Here is a 16,865-nt window from a genome sequence, read left to right on the forward strand (position 1 = left end):
TTAATATCCCATTTCAGAACTTCAAACCTCCAAATGGAAATTAATAGATAATTCTTTATCAACATCGAAAGATAGCATCTATTAACCATTGGTAGATAGCATATTCTAGTAACATGATTGTTATGAAAATATCTAACAATATAAATAACAAAAATAGCCAATCTCTAAATATGTGAAAAATTATCAGAGACTGTAGGAGTCTCTGGAAAACATTCAAAGTTTTATTATATAGTTTTATATCCTATATAACATTGCTTAATTTTTTTAATCTCAGTTTCTGTTTCCTTTTTACTTAATTTAAGTTGATTTGTTTCTTGAGGTACATGATATCTGACGTTAGGGTAAGGCATCCAAAACTCTCAGCATTTCACCCAAATTTGTCACTTTAAAATTCTTATCACAAGTATAAAATATTGAAGTGGAAAGGCTGATGCTGGAAGGGATCTTGGAGAGCATCTTAATATCTTTATAGGATTAAAAATGAAACCAGTAGAGTTTCTATAATAACTCGGGGCCAACTAAATGCAATACACTGTTCCAGATGTCGTAATAAAAGATAAGCCCAGGACTGACTGATATGCAATTCACGAGCTCCTAAATCCATTGCCCTCCAGATAAGGTCAGCCAGTGCAAGCCTTGACAGGAGATCAACTGGAAGAAGGAAGGAGAGTGACAAGGTTATTATTCCCTTGGTTTCCTTGCTTTGCAGGTTCCCTGGGTAGACACAGACATAGCCCACTGCATCTCTTGTTGTGAACTCAGCCTTTGCCTTCTGAGTTCCAATAACATTATCTTCCCTCATTCTTTAGGCCTGGGGTGGTGACAGCTTTGCTGCGGCATGTCCTGCCTGTGCTTCTGTGCTCTGCCTTGTGCTTAACCTATCCCAAACTTTATGACTACTTTCCTCATAATAAATCTTCCTTAGCTGATTCTGAGTATGTTGTTTCCTTTTGGAATACTAACAGAGATATCATCAGTGCAGATCTCAGGAAATTTAGAATTTAGCTGAATTTCCTAAGGCCATTCAGAAGTAGAGGATTTGAGTTGCCTAATTCAGATCTCCTAACTTCTGACTAGGAGATCATTTAAATTCCCCACTGGCCCTTAGACTACCTTAACTGACCCAACAAATGGTCAGGTATGTATAGTTTGGTAAATTCCAGACTTCTTAGGAATTTAATGCTGGTATTTAAAATTGGTAATATTCATATCAAATGCCTGTATTTCTGGTTGGATGTGGTTACTATGCATGGTATCAGATTTGGTACTATCTTGTTTCCTATAGTTTCTACCATTTTCCCTTGCCTCACTCCCAACCTATTGGTCCTAATAAGCATTGTTTGCAAACCTTGCCTTAATGTGTTTTCTCTTCAAAAGATGTTTGTATATGAGAAAAATGGAAAAAATGTTAAGTATGGAAAGAATCTTTTAATGGCAGGATATTGGGTATCAGTAGTACTGGAGAAGTGGAGAGAAGTGTTTTTTGTTTATTTGTTTCTTTTGCTTTGTTTTAACTAGACAAAGAAAACAACAGGGCTTCTGATAGCCTTGAAATCACAGTATTTGAAAGTTCTTATTCTGGACAGCCATCCTGAGAGACTGGCTTTTCAGAACTAATTCCAGAGCTATTCTACAGTGTTGACTATGTGTCCTTAAAAACCTTTTTTTCCCCTATCATCAACATTTTCCAGTTCTTTATTTCTGCTCACCATATGGTATTATGGTCATATCTTCCCACTGAACATGCTTATCATTATATTGACAATAAAAGAGATATATCATTATATTGACAATAAAAGAGATAATAAAACAATAGAAAAATCCATAACCCAGTATGTGCAGTAACTACACCTGTTTTAGTTTAATAATATTACAGAATCATATATGCTTGACTCCAAAAGAACATAATGATCAAAAAAGAGCCTTGTTCCAGTTCCAACATCTGCTAGAGACATTCTCTTGGATCTTTCCCCAGTGATATGGATTAAGGAATGGGGATAAAATATACATTTACACAAATACAATTCAAGTCTTTAAAAAATTATTTCCTCAAACATATATTAATGACCAAAAACCTTTAACTTATAAAATAACAGCACAGTTTCATGATATCAATACAATCATCCAGTATGATCCATAAAATTTTCCATATCCTTGGAGAGATTTCTTTATTGGGACTTTAATATCTTCAGACAGGCAGACCATCCTATCATCATACATTCCTCTCCTGAGCAAATTAATTATATTGTCATTATTTCAAATGTGTATAATTAATTTAAAATATCTTACTAAATATTAGACATGAACAATGGCCCAGATGCATAAATCTCTACATATTTTGTTTGCCTAAGTTATATAAACCATTGCTTCTAAACAAGTTCTATCATTAGAAATTAAATGACTTTACTTATGCAAAGTATCATGAAGCAGGAATTTTTAAGTTTAATATGAAGAGTTTAATTTTTGTGTTTAATTTTTATGTTTAAGATGTATAGTTAAATAATTAAATTGAAAAATCTGTATAAAACTTATAACAATTTTATAAAAGAAGTAAAGCCTCTCAAAGAAGTTAGTGCTGAAAAAAATAAAGATTTTAACTATTTGGTGGGCTTTACAGTCACAAAGAAAGATGATTATTACCACAATGCTTTTATTATTTGCTATTGTTTATTTCAGCCATGGATGACAATATTAGCATCCCCCTTTGGAATATATGCTTCCTGTTTTAAGTCCAGATAATACAACTTAGGTAGCTATGAAACCCTGTGAGTCTTGCTCAAGAAAAGAATTGTATGAATTTACTTTTGCATTTTGCAGTAAAGCATTTGTTCTTTTCCTGATTGGATTGCCTTTTGTTCTATAAAGTGTGTTTTTAGAACCCAATAGACACAGAATAAGTTTTCAATAATTTTTCACTGTATTTGATTAATGAATGACTTTCAAATAACATAATATACATTAACTAGAAATATAAGTATCCTACTTATATTGCAATATGTATGTTTAAGATTTTTTAAATGAAAACTTTCCGAAAACATAACATTATTTCATAATAAAACTCAATTCCCATTTTAGGTCACAGTTACTTTTTCTTATTACCTTCTCTAGAAGCAAATAGGTAATAGAGTAGTATCAGAGTTTTTAACAGAGAGAAATTCTAATCTGTTTTGTATCAAGTTCACTCATCTTTTCCCTGTTCCTCTGCATCTTCCTGTGTTTCCTCAAGTTAGGACAGAATGAAAAATGCCTATAATGCTAGTCTTAGCTCTCAGAGATGTGTTTCCAGTTTCACATCATATTCCCTGCCTAATGGAGATATGGGATATGATAGAAGAGGTTTCATAACAAATTTAACAAATTTGGCCAAAATATTATTCTGGAATTTCATGAAGGAATGAACCAGAAACATAATCAGAAGCAAAGAAAAGTATAAATTCAATCTTCTTTCTGTAGCTGTTCTCATGACTGGAAATATGATCATATTGTTTGGGATAATAGAAAATGAATATTTTACTGGAAAATATTTTGGACAGCAACTTATTTTTGTTTATAACAGTATCTTATTTTATTTTAAGTCACTCCCTGACTTAAAGGGATATTAGATAATGTCTTTTAAGTGACTGAGACTTAAGCTGAAGAACAAAGTATAAATTAGTATTAGCACAGTCTAAACCAGATTTTGCACATCTTGTTTTCAAGTTCATATGTCTTTTACATTTCAGATGAGTCAAACTGAAAACTTCATTTATTACCTTTTAAGATATCATACTAAGTCAGAGATTAAACATAAAATCTTTATTAGTATAGAAATAATAAATTTCTATAATTTTTACTAGTATAGAAATAATAAATTTCAATAATTAATTATCAATTAAGAAAGATCATGTCAACAAATAAGCAAAATAGTATCCTTCCAATAGATTATTAAATGCATTTGACATTTTCTTGTCTTTGATTTTTTTTTTTTTTTTTTTTTTTTTTTTTTTTTTAAATATTTATTTATTTTAGTTCTCGGCAGACACAACATCTTTGTATGTGGTGCTGAGGATCGAACCCGGATCGAACCCGGGCCGCACGCATGCCAGGCGAGCGTGCTACCGCTTGAGCCACATCCCCAGCCCATTGTCTTTGATTTTTAACAAAAAATATTTTGGCAATAAAAACTTCTTTTCACCCTTTGATCTTGAGAAAGTTAGAAAAAGGCAAGGAAATAATTTTTATAACATAAACTATATATGAAAACTAAAAGGGGAATCAAGGCAGTTATACAGAAAGTTCAAGTCAAGAAAAATTGTTAACTATTTTACATAAGATGTAGTGCTTATTAGAGATTATAGAGGATTGTTAAACAGTTTTGGTTACTGAATGACTAGGTTCAGTGATTTAGGCTATATTTGAATATCAAATTTATATGAAAGATTCAATGAATAAAAGGATTAAAATGATCATTTTGTGATGAAGTTGTCATTATTGTAAGATAAAGGATTTTTAAAATTTATACAATATTAATAAGTTTCAAAGGAGGAATTTGCTTCTAATGAAAGATTCAGTATATAAAATACTATAAAGATTGATTATGTAAAATACTATATTTTAACAGTAACTTATTTAAAAATCAAATCAAACACTTGATCAGTTTTAATAACAATAAATTTTGTGTAAAACTTGTCTGAGTCATTGACAGTGTCATTCAATTTAGACATCTACCTCACGTTCAAGCATCGAATTCCACTGCTAAAAATTAAGTCAGTAATACAAGATAACTGTTGGTTCAGTTACTTAAATTAAAGGAAAACATATATTCCTTCATAAGAAATCCTTCAAACTGTTTTACATAAATGTTTTGGCCAGTCAGCCAATGTAGATGATAGATTCTCACTCTGTATAATTTGCTCTGGGAATATTTCTGTAGTCAGTTTGGCAATAATTAATTTTAATCAATTCTCAATCCTGGAAATTAAAACATCTCCCTAGTGGAATTTCTGCAGTAGTTGTTACCCTATATCTCTTTAAGACAAATTGCAAAATATACAGGACAGTGTACCACATGTGTTATAGGAACGATGCACCCACTAATGGATCTGGAAAGTGACACTCAAGAATACAATGACCTTCAAGATATCTGTCCCATCAGGTCCCTCTTTATGGATGTAACAAAGATTTCTAGTGGCCAAATGTCTACTTAGTTCATAAATCTAAACCGATTTTAACATAGAACATTATTTTAATAGGTTCTAATGAAACCATGTTGAAAGTCATCCCAATCTGACCTTGAGGGAAGGACATATAGTCTTAACAAGAAAACACTACTCTCTTGCATTGAGCAGCCTGTTATTTTTCCTGTAGACTTCCAAGTTTCTTTTATAGATTCCACCAAACATTTGCCTTATGTATCATTCTTTATTACAGCTTATGACTAGAAGAAGTTAATGTTGAGTTTAAGGTATGGAATGAATGACCATTTTAGTACTCACAAGAACTTTCAAGAGTTAAATCTAATCCAAATGATATTTTAATTTTAACTAGGTTTTGATACCTAGAATTTTACGGTGGTAGCAAAAAAGAAAATTTCAGCATAGTAAATTTAACTTCCAAAAGCTTTATGTTGATTCAGCAGTTTCAAAGTTTCCTCATTTTGCTACTGCTAAATACTATTTTCTCCACCCCAAGCTTCTTATGACCATTACTCTGAGTCTCTATCAAAAATGTCATATTTCATAGATCATATTATGTAAACAATTAGTCTAGTATCATAGTAAATATACAGTAGTGATTTACAGAGTAGGGGTAAAAAACTTACTCATTTGAAAAACGGAAGGAATGAATTGATTCGATCTTTTATTAAATATACAACCACACCCTAATTTTTGTTGTTTTTCTATATGTGTACAATAAAACAAACATGACTAAGAGAGTACTATCAATTAGTTATTTTTATTTACTTAGTTATTTTAACTAGCATAAATTAATAATTATAAATGACCCATAACTAAAATATTAACTTTTCTTCAAATAGATATTTTAAAAAAATGTCCATGTCCATGTTTGATTTAGATCTAGCATGCTATATATGTTATTCATTTTTTATGTGCTACTAATTTTTCTTTCATTATCTTTATATACATGTGTATATCATATATATCACATACATCTAATATATCTATAAATATCAATATACTGCAGTCTATTCATATGTCCATCTATGTATGTATCAAACCATTTATCAGCCAGGCAAGGTGACACAGGTGTGTAGTTCCAGTGCTCAGGAGGCTGAGGTGGTCAGCTGGAGCCCAGAAGTTCAAACCAGCCTGGGCAACATAGAGAGATTCCCTCAAAAAAAGGGAAAAAGTTCTTTATCTATAGTGTCAAAAACAAATTTGATAAGTAAATCCTTTCATGGATAGATATTTTGAATGTAAACTAGAGATCAGTAGTTGCTTAAATCATTACAATCCACCAGTTTGAATTGATACTTAGTAAATAAAATTGCATATAGTTCATCAATATGGAACATGTGAATTAACTAAAAATAAAATAAGAGGAACCTAAAATACAATCAGAAATTCTGACACAAGTGCTTTCTGTCATTCTTAAATTGTTATTATAAAGCTATATTCTTTCTGTTGACTTTTAATTTTGACTTCATTGAGAGATGAATTTTATACTGGGCCTCTCCTATTGATTGCTGACCTTTTCCTCTCATTGATGTTAAATACCATGCAAAGAATGCATCAGCAATGTAACGTGGCCTGAAATGGATCTGCAAATTGAACATGACCAGGAGAAATATATCCAATTTTTTGCTTAGCAGAGAATACAGAAGTCTTATATATGTTTCTTTTATGCCATTTTTCTGTTAGCACATTTACAGAATATTTACTAATATACTATTAGTAGTTAACTCAGTGAAGACAGTAGCATCTTATTTTTACCAAAAAAATTTGCTTCAGTGTTCTGTTTGTAAAAGGTAGTAGCATGGTCTTCTTGGTGGTGTAAAGCTATTCCTAGGTCAAATCTTTTTTATGCTTCGGATCTTATGACACACTGATTCTTGAGGCCATTTCTACTGTCTTCTATAGAAGATGCTATATTATAAGGAACAAATAGCTAAATTGTTTTTTAGTCAGCTATTTTACTGCTGTGAACAAAAGACCTCACAAGAACAATTAGAGGAGGAAAAGTTTATTTGGGGGTTCACAGTTTCAGAGACCTCAGTCCACAGATGGCCAACTCCATTGCTCTGGGTCTAAGATGAGACATAATGGGGGAAGAGTGTGGTAGAGAAACATGGAACCAGGATTGGAATTAGAAAGGTGGGGGAAAGAGAGAGAGATATAGATATCTGTTCATTAAGAACAAAATACGTACCCCAAAGGCATGTCCCCAATGACCCACCTCCTCCAATCACACCCTACTTGCCTAAACTTACCACCCAGTTAATCCTTATTAGGGGATTAATATACTAATTAGGTTAAAACTCTCATAATCCAATCACTTCACCTCTAAATTTTCTTGCATTTTCTCACACATGAGCTTTTGGGGGAATATCTCGTATATAAACCATAACAATTATCTTAAGTTTTCTATGTTATTTTTAGTATCCTTTGTTAAGGTTGAACCAGTAGAATACACATATAAAATAATATGTTTGTGGTATATTCAGCTATAATCATTATGAATGCCCCATGTATTAATATGATATAATGTAAAATAACTTATTATCTTAGTTATTGAAGCTAAAAATCAATAGTAGACTATCATTTCTTTATTTTTTTAAATATTTATTTTTTAGTTGTAGTTGGACACAATATCTTTATTTTATTTATTTTTATGTGGAGCTGAGGATCAAACCCAGGGCCTTGCACATGCTAGGCGAGCGCTCTACCACTGAGCCACAACCCCAGATACTATTTCTTTATTTAATAATATAATAGTATTATTATAAAATCTAGAGGTTTCTTTTTTTGTCTTTATATATGTTGAAATCCTTCTACCTTTGCCTCTTATAAGGAAGGTACAATACTAATGCCCTTATTTAGCTTAGTATACTATATGTAATATTCATGTGATTTTTAGATTGTAATTACAAAAAGAAGAACAAGCTACTACAAAAAAAAAAAAAAAAAAGTACTAAGGAGTCTTCCATGCTCAGAATCCAGAAGCAGAAAACCCAGGAAATCTTACTAACACATAGCCCAATCCTTTTGATTTTCCTCAAAATTTTTTATTTTGAGTGATGGTATCAGTAAGTTGAATTAACACATAAGCCAAATGATCTATAAACTGGTCTAAGACTGTCACTGTTGTTTAATATGACAACATTCCAGAATTGAAAACACTGAAATTTAAGTTGGGAGTTTCTTTATGTTTTGTTTTGTTTTGTTTTGTCTTGTTTTGAGGACCATACATTAGCATTAGTATTCAGTGTTTCCCAGCATAAGATACTGATTTTTCACAATTTCTTTCTTCTCAAACTTAGCTTCCTATTGAAATCACCTGGAACTTCAAAAACTGCTGATATCTGAATTCCACTCACAGAAATTCTGATGTAACTTGCATAGAAGCCAAGGCATTGGGTCTTATAATATCTCCCCCAGGTGATTATAATGTGCAGCAGACTTGGCATCTAGTGGTATATATAAATTTGATATTCTTATTACAACTCACTGCTGGACTGCCACCCAACTTTTTCAACCATCCCATTTACTGAAGAGATGGTCTCCTTTTTTCTCTCTTTGCTTTCACTTATTAAAGACATTTCTGTCCATGTTTGAATGTGACAGTAAAAAAAAAAAAAAAAAAAAAAAGCAATAAATGTGGCTGGGGATGTAGGTCAGTGGTAGAGTATATGGTTAGCATGTACAAAGCCCTGAGGTCAATCCTAGCTTAAAAAGAAAATTACTCTCATACCTTTATTTCATAGTTTTTGCAAACATGTGCCCCTTTATATATGTTATAGACAAGGACAATAACTTTTGGCAGTGTTTATTTTTGTTAAAAGAAACTAATAGAATTGAAGGTCAATTCACCTTCTGATTGCACAGACTAAAGTATTACATATTTCAATTTTACAAAGCATCTTAGTGATTTCAAAGATCCATGTTTGATAAAGTTCATGATGAAACACATATGTAATAAGGAGACTAAAATATTTATTTTACATATCTACATGTAATTTCATATATCTAGATCAACCACAAATCATATAGGAAAATATTTAGGTACATGAAAAAGCTTTAAAACATAAAAAAATTAACATTTTGAAAAAAATCACATGTGAGAGCTCATTAAATAATAACATTGACAAATAAATAGTTAATCAGCTTTACTTATTAGCTGCTGCCATGCATTTCTGGCATTCCATTCCAAGCGAGGGTCAGCATGCAAGGTATAATTTCATACTATGAGACTGTAAAAAGCTAGAGGGCTTATTTTTGAAGTGAAATGTCACAAGTTCTTTCTCTTTCTTTCAAAAGAAAATCTCTTCTGCCTGCTAAATTGTTCCCCTGAAAATTACTAAAAAAGCACCTTTCCGAAATGTTACTGGGAAGATTCATGGCAACAACTTAAAAAAAAAAAAACTTTTCTGTTTTGAAGGGATTTTTGTTTGGAAAGGGTAGAGATAGGTGAGGGAATGGAGAGTGAGAGAGCCTTTTTTCACTTTTAGGATATAATGATTCGGGTTTAGGGGTGTATATTGTGTCAATAGTTTTTAAAAGTATGGGGAATTAAAACTACAGGATGTGTGGGATTTAAATGCAAATTGCACTCATGAACATACATATATCTTGAAGAACTTGAAAAGGAAAAGCAATTCCCAGAGAAGGTCCTGATACTTAGGACAGTTTTCTGGGCTCTATCAAAGCAGAAAGCATTTACTTTCGAGTGAGAAAATAGCAATGGCAGGCTTGAGTCTTCCAAGCAATCAAATCTGTAAAGCAGATGGTTTCTAGGCAGTTCAGTCTGAGAGTATGAGTTCTAACTCATGCTGTGCTTGCTGGATTTGCTAGCTCTTTTCCGCTCTCTGTGATGCTGGGCTGGTTTGGCAGGCGACACACTCTCAAAGTTGTGACTGGACTCATTATGCTGCCGGGTGTACCTCTTGCATTTGCAGGCAGTGACCACAGTGATTTTGTAGGTGCGTGTGCTGCCATCTTGACATTGCAGCTGGATTCTCTGGGTGCGTGTTTTGTCATTAACACACCTCCATTCCTGGGAGCTCCTCCTGCTCCAGTATTTTGTTCCATACCCTCCTCCAATCCAGTTAGGAAGCACTGGCAGAGGCAAGCACTCACCAGCACATACCAGCTCCTTCAGAGGGCTGATACTGGTGCACTGGCCATCAGAGATGTATTTGGTAGAGCGAAGCTCCCGGCAACCTACTTGAACCCGACCTGCAAAATATTGGAAAAGAACATGTATCAAAGACAAAAAGCAGATGAAGATTAAAATAATAATAATAATAATAATAATAATAATAATAATAATAATTTGTATTGACAAAATAATATTCAAATGGTAACAAACTGCTAAAGAGAAAGTTAGCATCTACTTTTGTTTTCACAGTGCAAAAATCTGCTAAATAGTTGTTAGAGACACTTTCATGAAAATCATCAGTTTACATAAAGGCTATAACATTTTTTTGAAAAAAAATAATCTTAAGACTGATTTTTTTCATGTAAAACATTAGCTAATTGTTTATTAGAATATTTGAAAATCTCATTTGCTTAGTCTCACTTCCCAAAAAGGGTTCAGCAGCTATTCCACTTATGTGTAAATATTCATTCTTCAATGAGTCCAAAAGAGTGCACTTTCATGTTCTCTTTCTCATGGGTCATATTGGCTAATGTCTGCAAGTGCTTTTAATTAGTTTTTTTTATCTGTTGAGAAAATGTGGAAAGTATTTAAATATTGTAGGCAGTGAAGATTCGCTCTGTAATACTTGATTTCACTTATAGATTTCAGCTGCATAGAATCATATGGGTATAACCTCTGACATTTTGCACATCAAACTTAGTAACTACATTTTAAACATAAATTCCCAAGCCATGTTTTTAAAATACCAATAGTAAAATGTTTGAAATTCAAAATGCCACTACAACTCAAAATTTAAAGAATATAAAAACCCCTAAATCAGGAACGTATGGTTGCCATAACAACTTGGCTACATTTCCATGAATTTTATGGCAGAAAAATACCTAACATGTCTGATTTACAACTGCAAAAGGAACCACGGTGTTCATTTCCTGAATATTGGTTGTGGCAAACTTTTTGTTTTAGTTATTCACATTTGACAAGTTTGTTCCTTAATTAGCTGTTTTTTATTACATGTTTTATGTAATTAAAATAAAAATTAATCTTTAAATATTTAAAGTTTTTCTTACCATTGTTTTGTTATCTAAACTTTAGGAGAATTGCTTATAACAAACTTGGAAAGAAATCAAGTCCTGTTAACCAATATTTTAAAAAGAACATTTAAAAGCATAAGTTGACGAAATGTTTAAAAATATAAAATATAAAATACACTGAAGTGGTTGTACATAGAATACTGCAAGGTAACTCTAATTATAATGTGGATTAGGAGTTTTACTTCATTTCTGTGCCCTAGCACTTCTGAGGTAAGAGATATAGCCTAAGGGAAATGTGATAGTTGTGGGAAAATATATGTGTATATACATGCATATATATAGATCTAGAGTTGTGGGACTGAAATTAAAGGTTAAACAATTTGCCTGGGCAGTGTGCTGGGCTTGCCTATTTCTGAGCCCAGCTCACCTTCCTGCAGCTGCCTTAGGAATGCACCTGGAAACAGCCAGAGATGATTTTGATTTATCTAGTTTTTTGTTCCTGTGCACGTAGATTCAGCATTTTTGCAATGACAGTTCATTGACAATGAATACCCACCACATTGCATAGTAATATAATAGTAATCAGATATGCCTATGTTCTTAAAAACATATATCTTCACGAAAATAAAAACACCTTGGATTTCTTAGGAAGACATTACCAGTCTTTTTAGCTCTGTCTTTTCAGAGGTCAAAACTACTTTAACAGTTGAATGGAGTTTAAGGAGGAGGTGCAAAATGATTTGTGAAGATTTCCTGTACACTGTTTCTGTCTCTCTTAAAACCCGATTATTAGCATGTGAACTCTTCTAAGGGAAAGAATGAAACAAAAGTTAGAAGAAATTTGAATCCTCTTAATTAGTGGTCAATTAGTGTGCCAATTAAACAGAAAAGGGCAAAAGAATGCTTCCTGTACAAAACATTACTGTCATTTTAAATATCTTAAGTCATAAAAAGGTTCTCCATATTTCACAGAAATATATAATTACCTAAAATTTGATTTTTTAATAAGAAATGATTTCAGAAAAATGTGGCTCCAACATTTTGAGTTTAATCCCTCTTTTACATTGAGCATCATCAAAACTTTAAACATTTCAGTAGAAGTGTTATAGAAATCCACGTGGACAATTTTTTTTTCCCCTCCTCTGAAAGCTTGCCTTTTCCCCTTGTTATCTCCTATATGTACTTAGGGTGAGCTACCTTTATACACTCTACCAAAATTGCACAGGTCCTGAATTAAACTGATAAAACAACCTAAACTTAAATGATGTAGAACAATGCTTTTAAAAATTCTCATTTTTGCATAGTTTTAAGAAAAGCAACAACTTAATTCTTAGGTACATTTTCTTTGTGGATGTTTGTAAAACTAAACTTTGTACTAGCATTATGAAGCCACTGTTTTCATTACGATAACTCTAAAATCACTACCTAAGGAAGAATGCCAATCTATGCATACAGCAGATTGCTCCCAGATTGTTTGCAAAATATATATAGTTCAAGTTAGTTAACAATGGAATGATTTTACGGGAATGTGAGCTAATGCTACCAAAAAAGAAGAAAATCTACACAAAGTAGAACACACTTACTGTTTCGATCCAGTCCAGTGTTACTGAAATGCCTGCCTCCATTTCTGGCTTGATTCAACGTGCTGTTGCTGCTTGGGTGTGCTGGAACAGGTTTAACTACATGTGAATAAAGGATTTCTGTGGCATCATTTTTAAAAGCCAAACAGCTTTTCATTAGGATGCATGCAAGGGGAATGAGATAGAAATGAATGGCAGGAGGAAGCATGGTGAGTAGAGGATCTGCTTGACTGGAGAGCTGGTTTGTTCCTGTCCCTCTGCTTCTGCACTGTAGCTGTGAAATTCCTCCTCAAGGTTCCCTTTATATATCCACAGAGGTTTGGCTTTCATTCAGGTGTAAAGTTGTATAGGGCTTCAGAGTGAAAACACAGAGAAGGGGTGGGATCCCTACTTGACCCTGCAAAAGAATTTTACCAATGGAAAAGAAGGCTGCAGAAAAGGAGGAGCTTGGTATACAAATTGCCTGAAATGTCAGAGTTGGACTTCACTTGTCTGGGAGCCCGAAGCAGGCAGACACATCCTATAGCAACTCCCGACTCTCCTCTGCCATTTCCTCTCCTGAATCTAGTTCATGTTCAAGTTTAATTTAAATAAAAACACGTTGCTGTTCATTTGAGGAGACTTTCCCACATTTGTTCTCTTTTTGCCTCAGATTTTAGAGTATTTGAGGCATGGAGGGGCTTCTTCCCAGATAACAAGAGGAATTCATATGAGTTTACACAGTGTAGGATTTACATGAAGTGCTTAGTTAAACATGTTTTGTCTCTCAAGAAGGGAACTTTTTTTTTTCCAAGTGTAAGTCACAGAGCTAAAAATCTGCCCGCTGGACACACTTAAAGAAGGCTGCTTTGATGTGCGTGAACTACTGTGCTGCTAGGTAAATTATTGCCAGGATTCTGTGGAGAATAACAAGCAAGTTCTGCCTGAATTCAAGTAACTCATACTAATTTTCATCTTAAAACTACGCCACAAGCATTAACATTCACAGCACCACTTTATACGAAAGAAAATCATTCCTGACGGATTGTTGTTTAGCAAATTCAAAATAATTTTTTCTAGGTTTTTCTTTTGCTGCAGAACACAGATTCTACCCATATTTATTAAACATTTTGCTCATTACTTAATTTGATTCTGCTGCACAAGTGAGAAGTGCTGTATTTTTCTGAGCTACGTTATCCATACCTGGAACAAATGTTCTATTAATTGACATTAGATCACTAATGTCTGTCTGTCTGTCTCTCTCTATCTCTCTCTCCCCTTCTCTGGGTTTATCCACAGTAGCACTATTGATATTGTGGAAAAAGCAATTCATTTTGGGGCCCTATCCTGTATGTTTAGCAGCATCCCTGGCTTTACCCACTAGATGCCAGTAACAATCCCTGGTTGCAAAAAAAAAAAAAAAAAAAAAAAAAAAATTAAATTAAAAAAAACCCTCCAATGTTGCCAAATGTCCCCCTAGTGGGTAAAATCCATCCCTGAATGAGAACCACAAATTATCTATCCATTCATCTTATTTTACAAAGAAAGTAAAAGCAAGAATAAAAGAATAATTATTTGACAATAATAAGCAAATGTTTTTCTTTATTCAGGAGGAAAATGGTACTGTAATTTTATTTTAAAACAATGACTGCTTCTCTTTTAGAGGAAAATACCAAAATATCTGCTGATGAAATGATACAGGACAGGGAATAAAATTCAAAAATAATACATGAAGGGATGGTTGAGGTGTAGGTGTTGAAAGATTGGTCAGGAGTTAATTATTATTAAAGAAGGATTATGGGTATTCTATTTTGTTTATTCTTGTGTGTGTTCAAAATGTTACACAATAAAAGCTTTAAAAATTAGAGCCAAAAAAATTTAATGTATTCATACCTCTTAATAATAATCAGATCTCTATCTTAAGGTTGTATGTAGTCATTTATCCTAACACTTTTTCTGGAAAGTAAAATATCAGTTTATTTTAGGAAAATGGAGATTATATACCAACCATCCTTCTTAAATACTAATTATAAAGAATCTCTTGTCCTGCTTATCAGGAGACTTGAAACCAATTACACAAAACATGTTAATATTCACCATTGACATGTAGATCCAATGCCTATAGGAAGTAAGAGATTCAGAGTATCTAACACTTCTCCAATGCATTTTATCTTCTATGTTAGAGCAAAAGATATTAAATTTGAATTTAATTGTCAGGTTGAGTTAACAAATTGATCAAGTTAATATAATAAAACTGTTAAATTTACTATACACCTATATTCTATAGGCTCAGCCTTAGGATATCACCATTGGCAGAAGCAAAATTAGAAGAGAAGGCAATGCAGTTGGTATATTGGACAAGAAAATTTCAGAGTTCTTAAGGAAATACATATTTTGTGGGACTGAGTTTAGAAAACTACTCTGAAAAAAGAGAAATAATCATAAATTTAATATTAGTATTCCCATCAGTTTAAAACAACATCATTAAGAATTCTCACAAACTGAAATACTCTGATAAGATTATGGGTGTAGACAGTGAACATCATAATAGATTCTCAACTTCAGACCTTTGTAGATATATGCTTTGCCCACTGCTTAGGACATCCTTACCTTGCCCTTGTCTTCCTGGGTCAATACCTACTTTTCCTTCAAGTCTTGTTTAGATATCACTAGGACTAAGAAACTTCTCCTGCCTCTAACTCTGAGTCTGGATTCAGCATCCTACCTATACTTGCCTGATGAGATGGCAGGCTTCATCACAGATGAACCATTTCTATTTTATAAATATCACTGGATAAGCAGTAAATTAGATAGTAAGAAATATAGAAAAAGTCCTTTACCAAAGAAAAGATTGGTGAGTATTTGTGATAGGTTAACATGGTTGCCAATAATTTTTTTCTGAAGGTATTCACACCCTAGCAGCAATCTCTTTTTCTTTAGTGAAGGATGAGTCTAGTGACTAACTTCCTATGAATATAATCCATTCACATGATGAGATGTGACTTCTTTCTAAGACTAGGTTCCCAAAAGACTATGACTTCTGTCTTGCTCATCTGCTGTAGCTATATTGCCTACATACTCTGATGGAAGCTCGCCTTGATGTTAGCTTTGCTGTGAAGGATCCCATGCATGTAACTAATGAGGAAGAGAGGCCCTCAGCCAAATGGCCCAGAATTCTGTCAACAACATGTGTGAGCTCAGAAGCAAATTCTCTCACACTCAATCCTTCAGATGAGGATGCAGCCCTGGCCTATACCCTGAATGCAGCCTTATAAAAGATGTTGAACCAGAGGCACCTAAAGGATCTAGAAGACAATAAACTTATAAAAAATAACTGAGGGGTTGTTATACAACTATAAACAATCAATGTAATATTATTAGTGTAAAAATAAATAGTGGTCATTAAGCCATTTGTAAATCTTTTTTTTCTTATTTTAATTTGTTATATGACAGTAGAATGCATTACAATTCATATTATAAAGAGAGTGTACAATTTTTCATATCTCTGGTTGTATACAAAGAAGAGTCACACCATTCGTTTCTTCATACATGTATTTAGGGTAATGATATCCATCTCATTCCACCATCTTTTTTTATCCCCATTCCTCCTCCCTTTCCCTCCCACCCCTTTACCCTATCTAGAGTTTGTCTAGTCCTCCCATGTTTGCCTTCCCAAGATCCCACTATGAATCAGGCTCCTTACATCAGAGAAAATATTTGGCTTTTGGTTTTTTGAGATTGACTAACTTCACTTAGCATTATATTCTAAAACTCCATCCATTTACCTGCAAATGCCATGATTTTATTCTCTTTTATTGCTGAGAAATATTCCATTGTGTATATATACTACATTTTCTTTATCCACTCATCTGCTGAGCGGCATATGGGTTGGTTCCAAGATTTAACTATTGTGAATTGTGCTGCTATAAACATTGATGTGGCTGTGTCACTGTAGTAT

General features: G+C 33.0%; 1 protein-coding gene across 1 annotated transcript; it reads right to left on the bottom strand.

The window, feature by feature from the left end:
* Nucleotides 1-8,969: 8,969 nt before the first annotated feature.
* Nucleotides 8,970-13,322, bottom strand: Sostdc1 (sclerostin domain containing 1). Its single transcript, XM_046463614.2, has 2 exons — nucleotides 12,932-13,322; nucleotides 8,970-10,394 (listed from the first exon to the last, which is right to left on the bottom strand). The coding sequence occupies exons 1-2, from the start codon at nucleotides 13,134-13,136 to the stop codon at nucleotides 9,979-9,981; spliced, it is 621 nt and encodes a 206-aa protein (XP_046319570.1). The 5' UTR covers nucleotides 13,137-13,322; the 3' UTR covers nucleotides 8,970-9,978.
* Between the last annotated feature and the right edge of the window lie 3,543 nt (nucleotides 13,323-16,865).

The sequence above is a fragment of the Marmota monax genome, unplaced genomic scaffold (assembly GCF_021218885.2).
Source record: "Marmota monax isolate L192 unplaced genomic scaffold, Marmota_monax_Labrador192_F-V1.1 WCK01_AAM20220418_F8-fsc00057, whole genome shotgun sequence".
NCBI classification, from domain to species: domain Eukaryota; kingdom Metazoa; phylum Chordata; class Mammalia; order Rodentia; family Sciuridae; genus Marmota; species Marmota monax.

What these genes read in the sequence shown, in the direction of transcription:
- Sostdc1 (XM_046463614.2), bottom strand. Translation starts at nt 13,136, where the DNA reads ATGCTTCCTCCTGCCATTCATTTCTATCTCATTCCCCTTGCATGCATC. An exon ending in CACTGGACTGGATCGAAACA is followed by an intron (nt 10,395 to 12,931) that starts GTAAGTGTGTTC and finishes AATATTTTGCAG; the next exon opens with GTCGGGTTCAAGTAGGTTGC.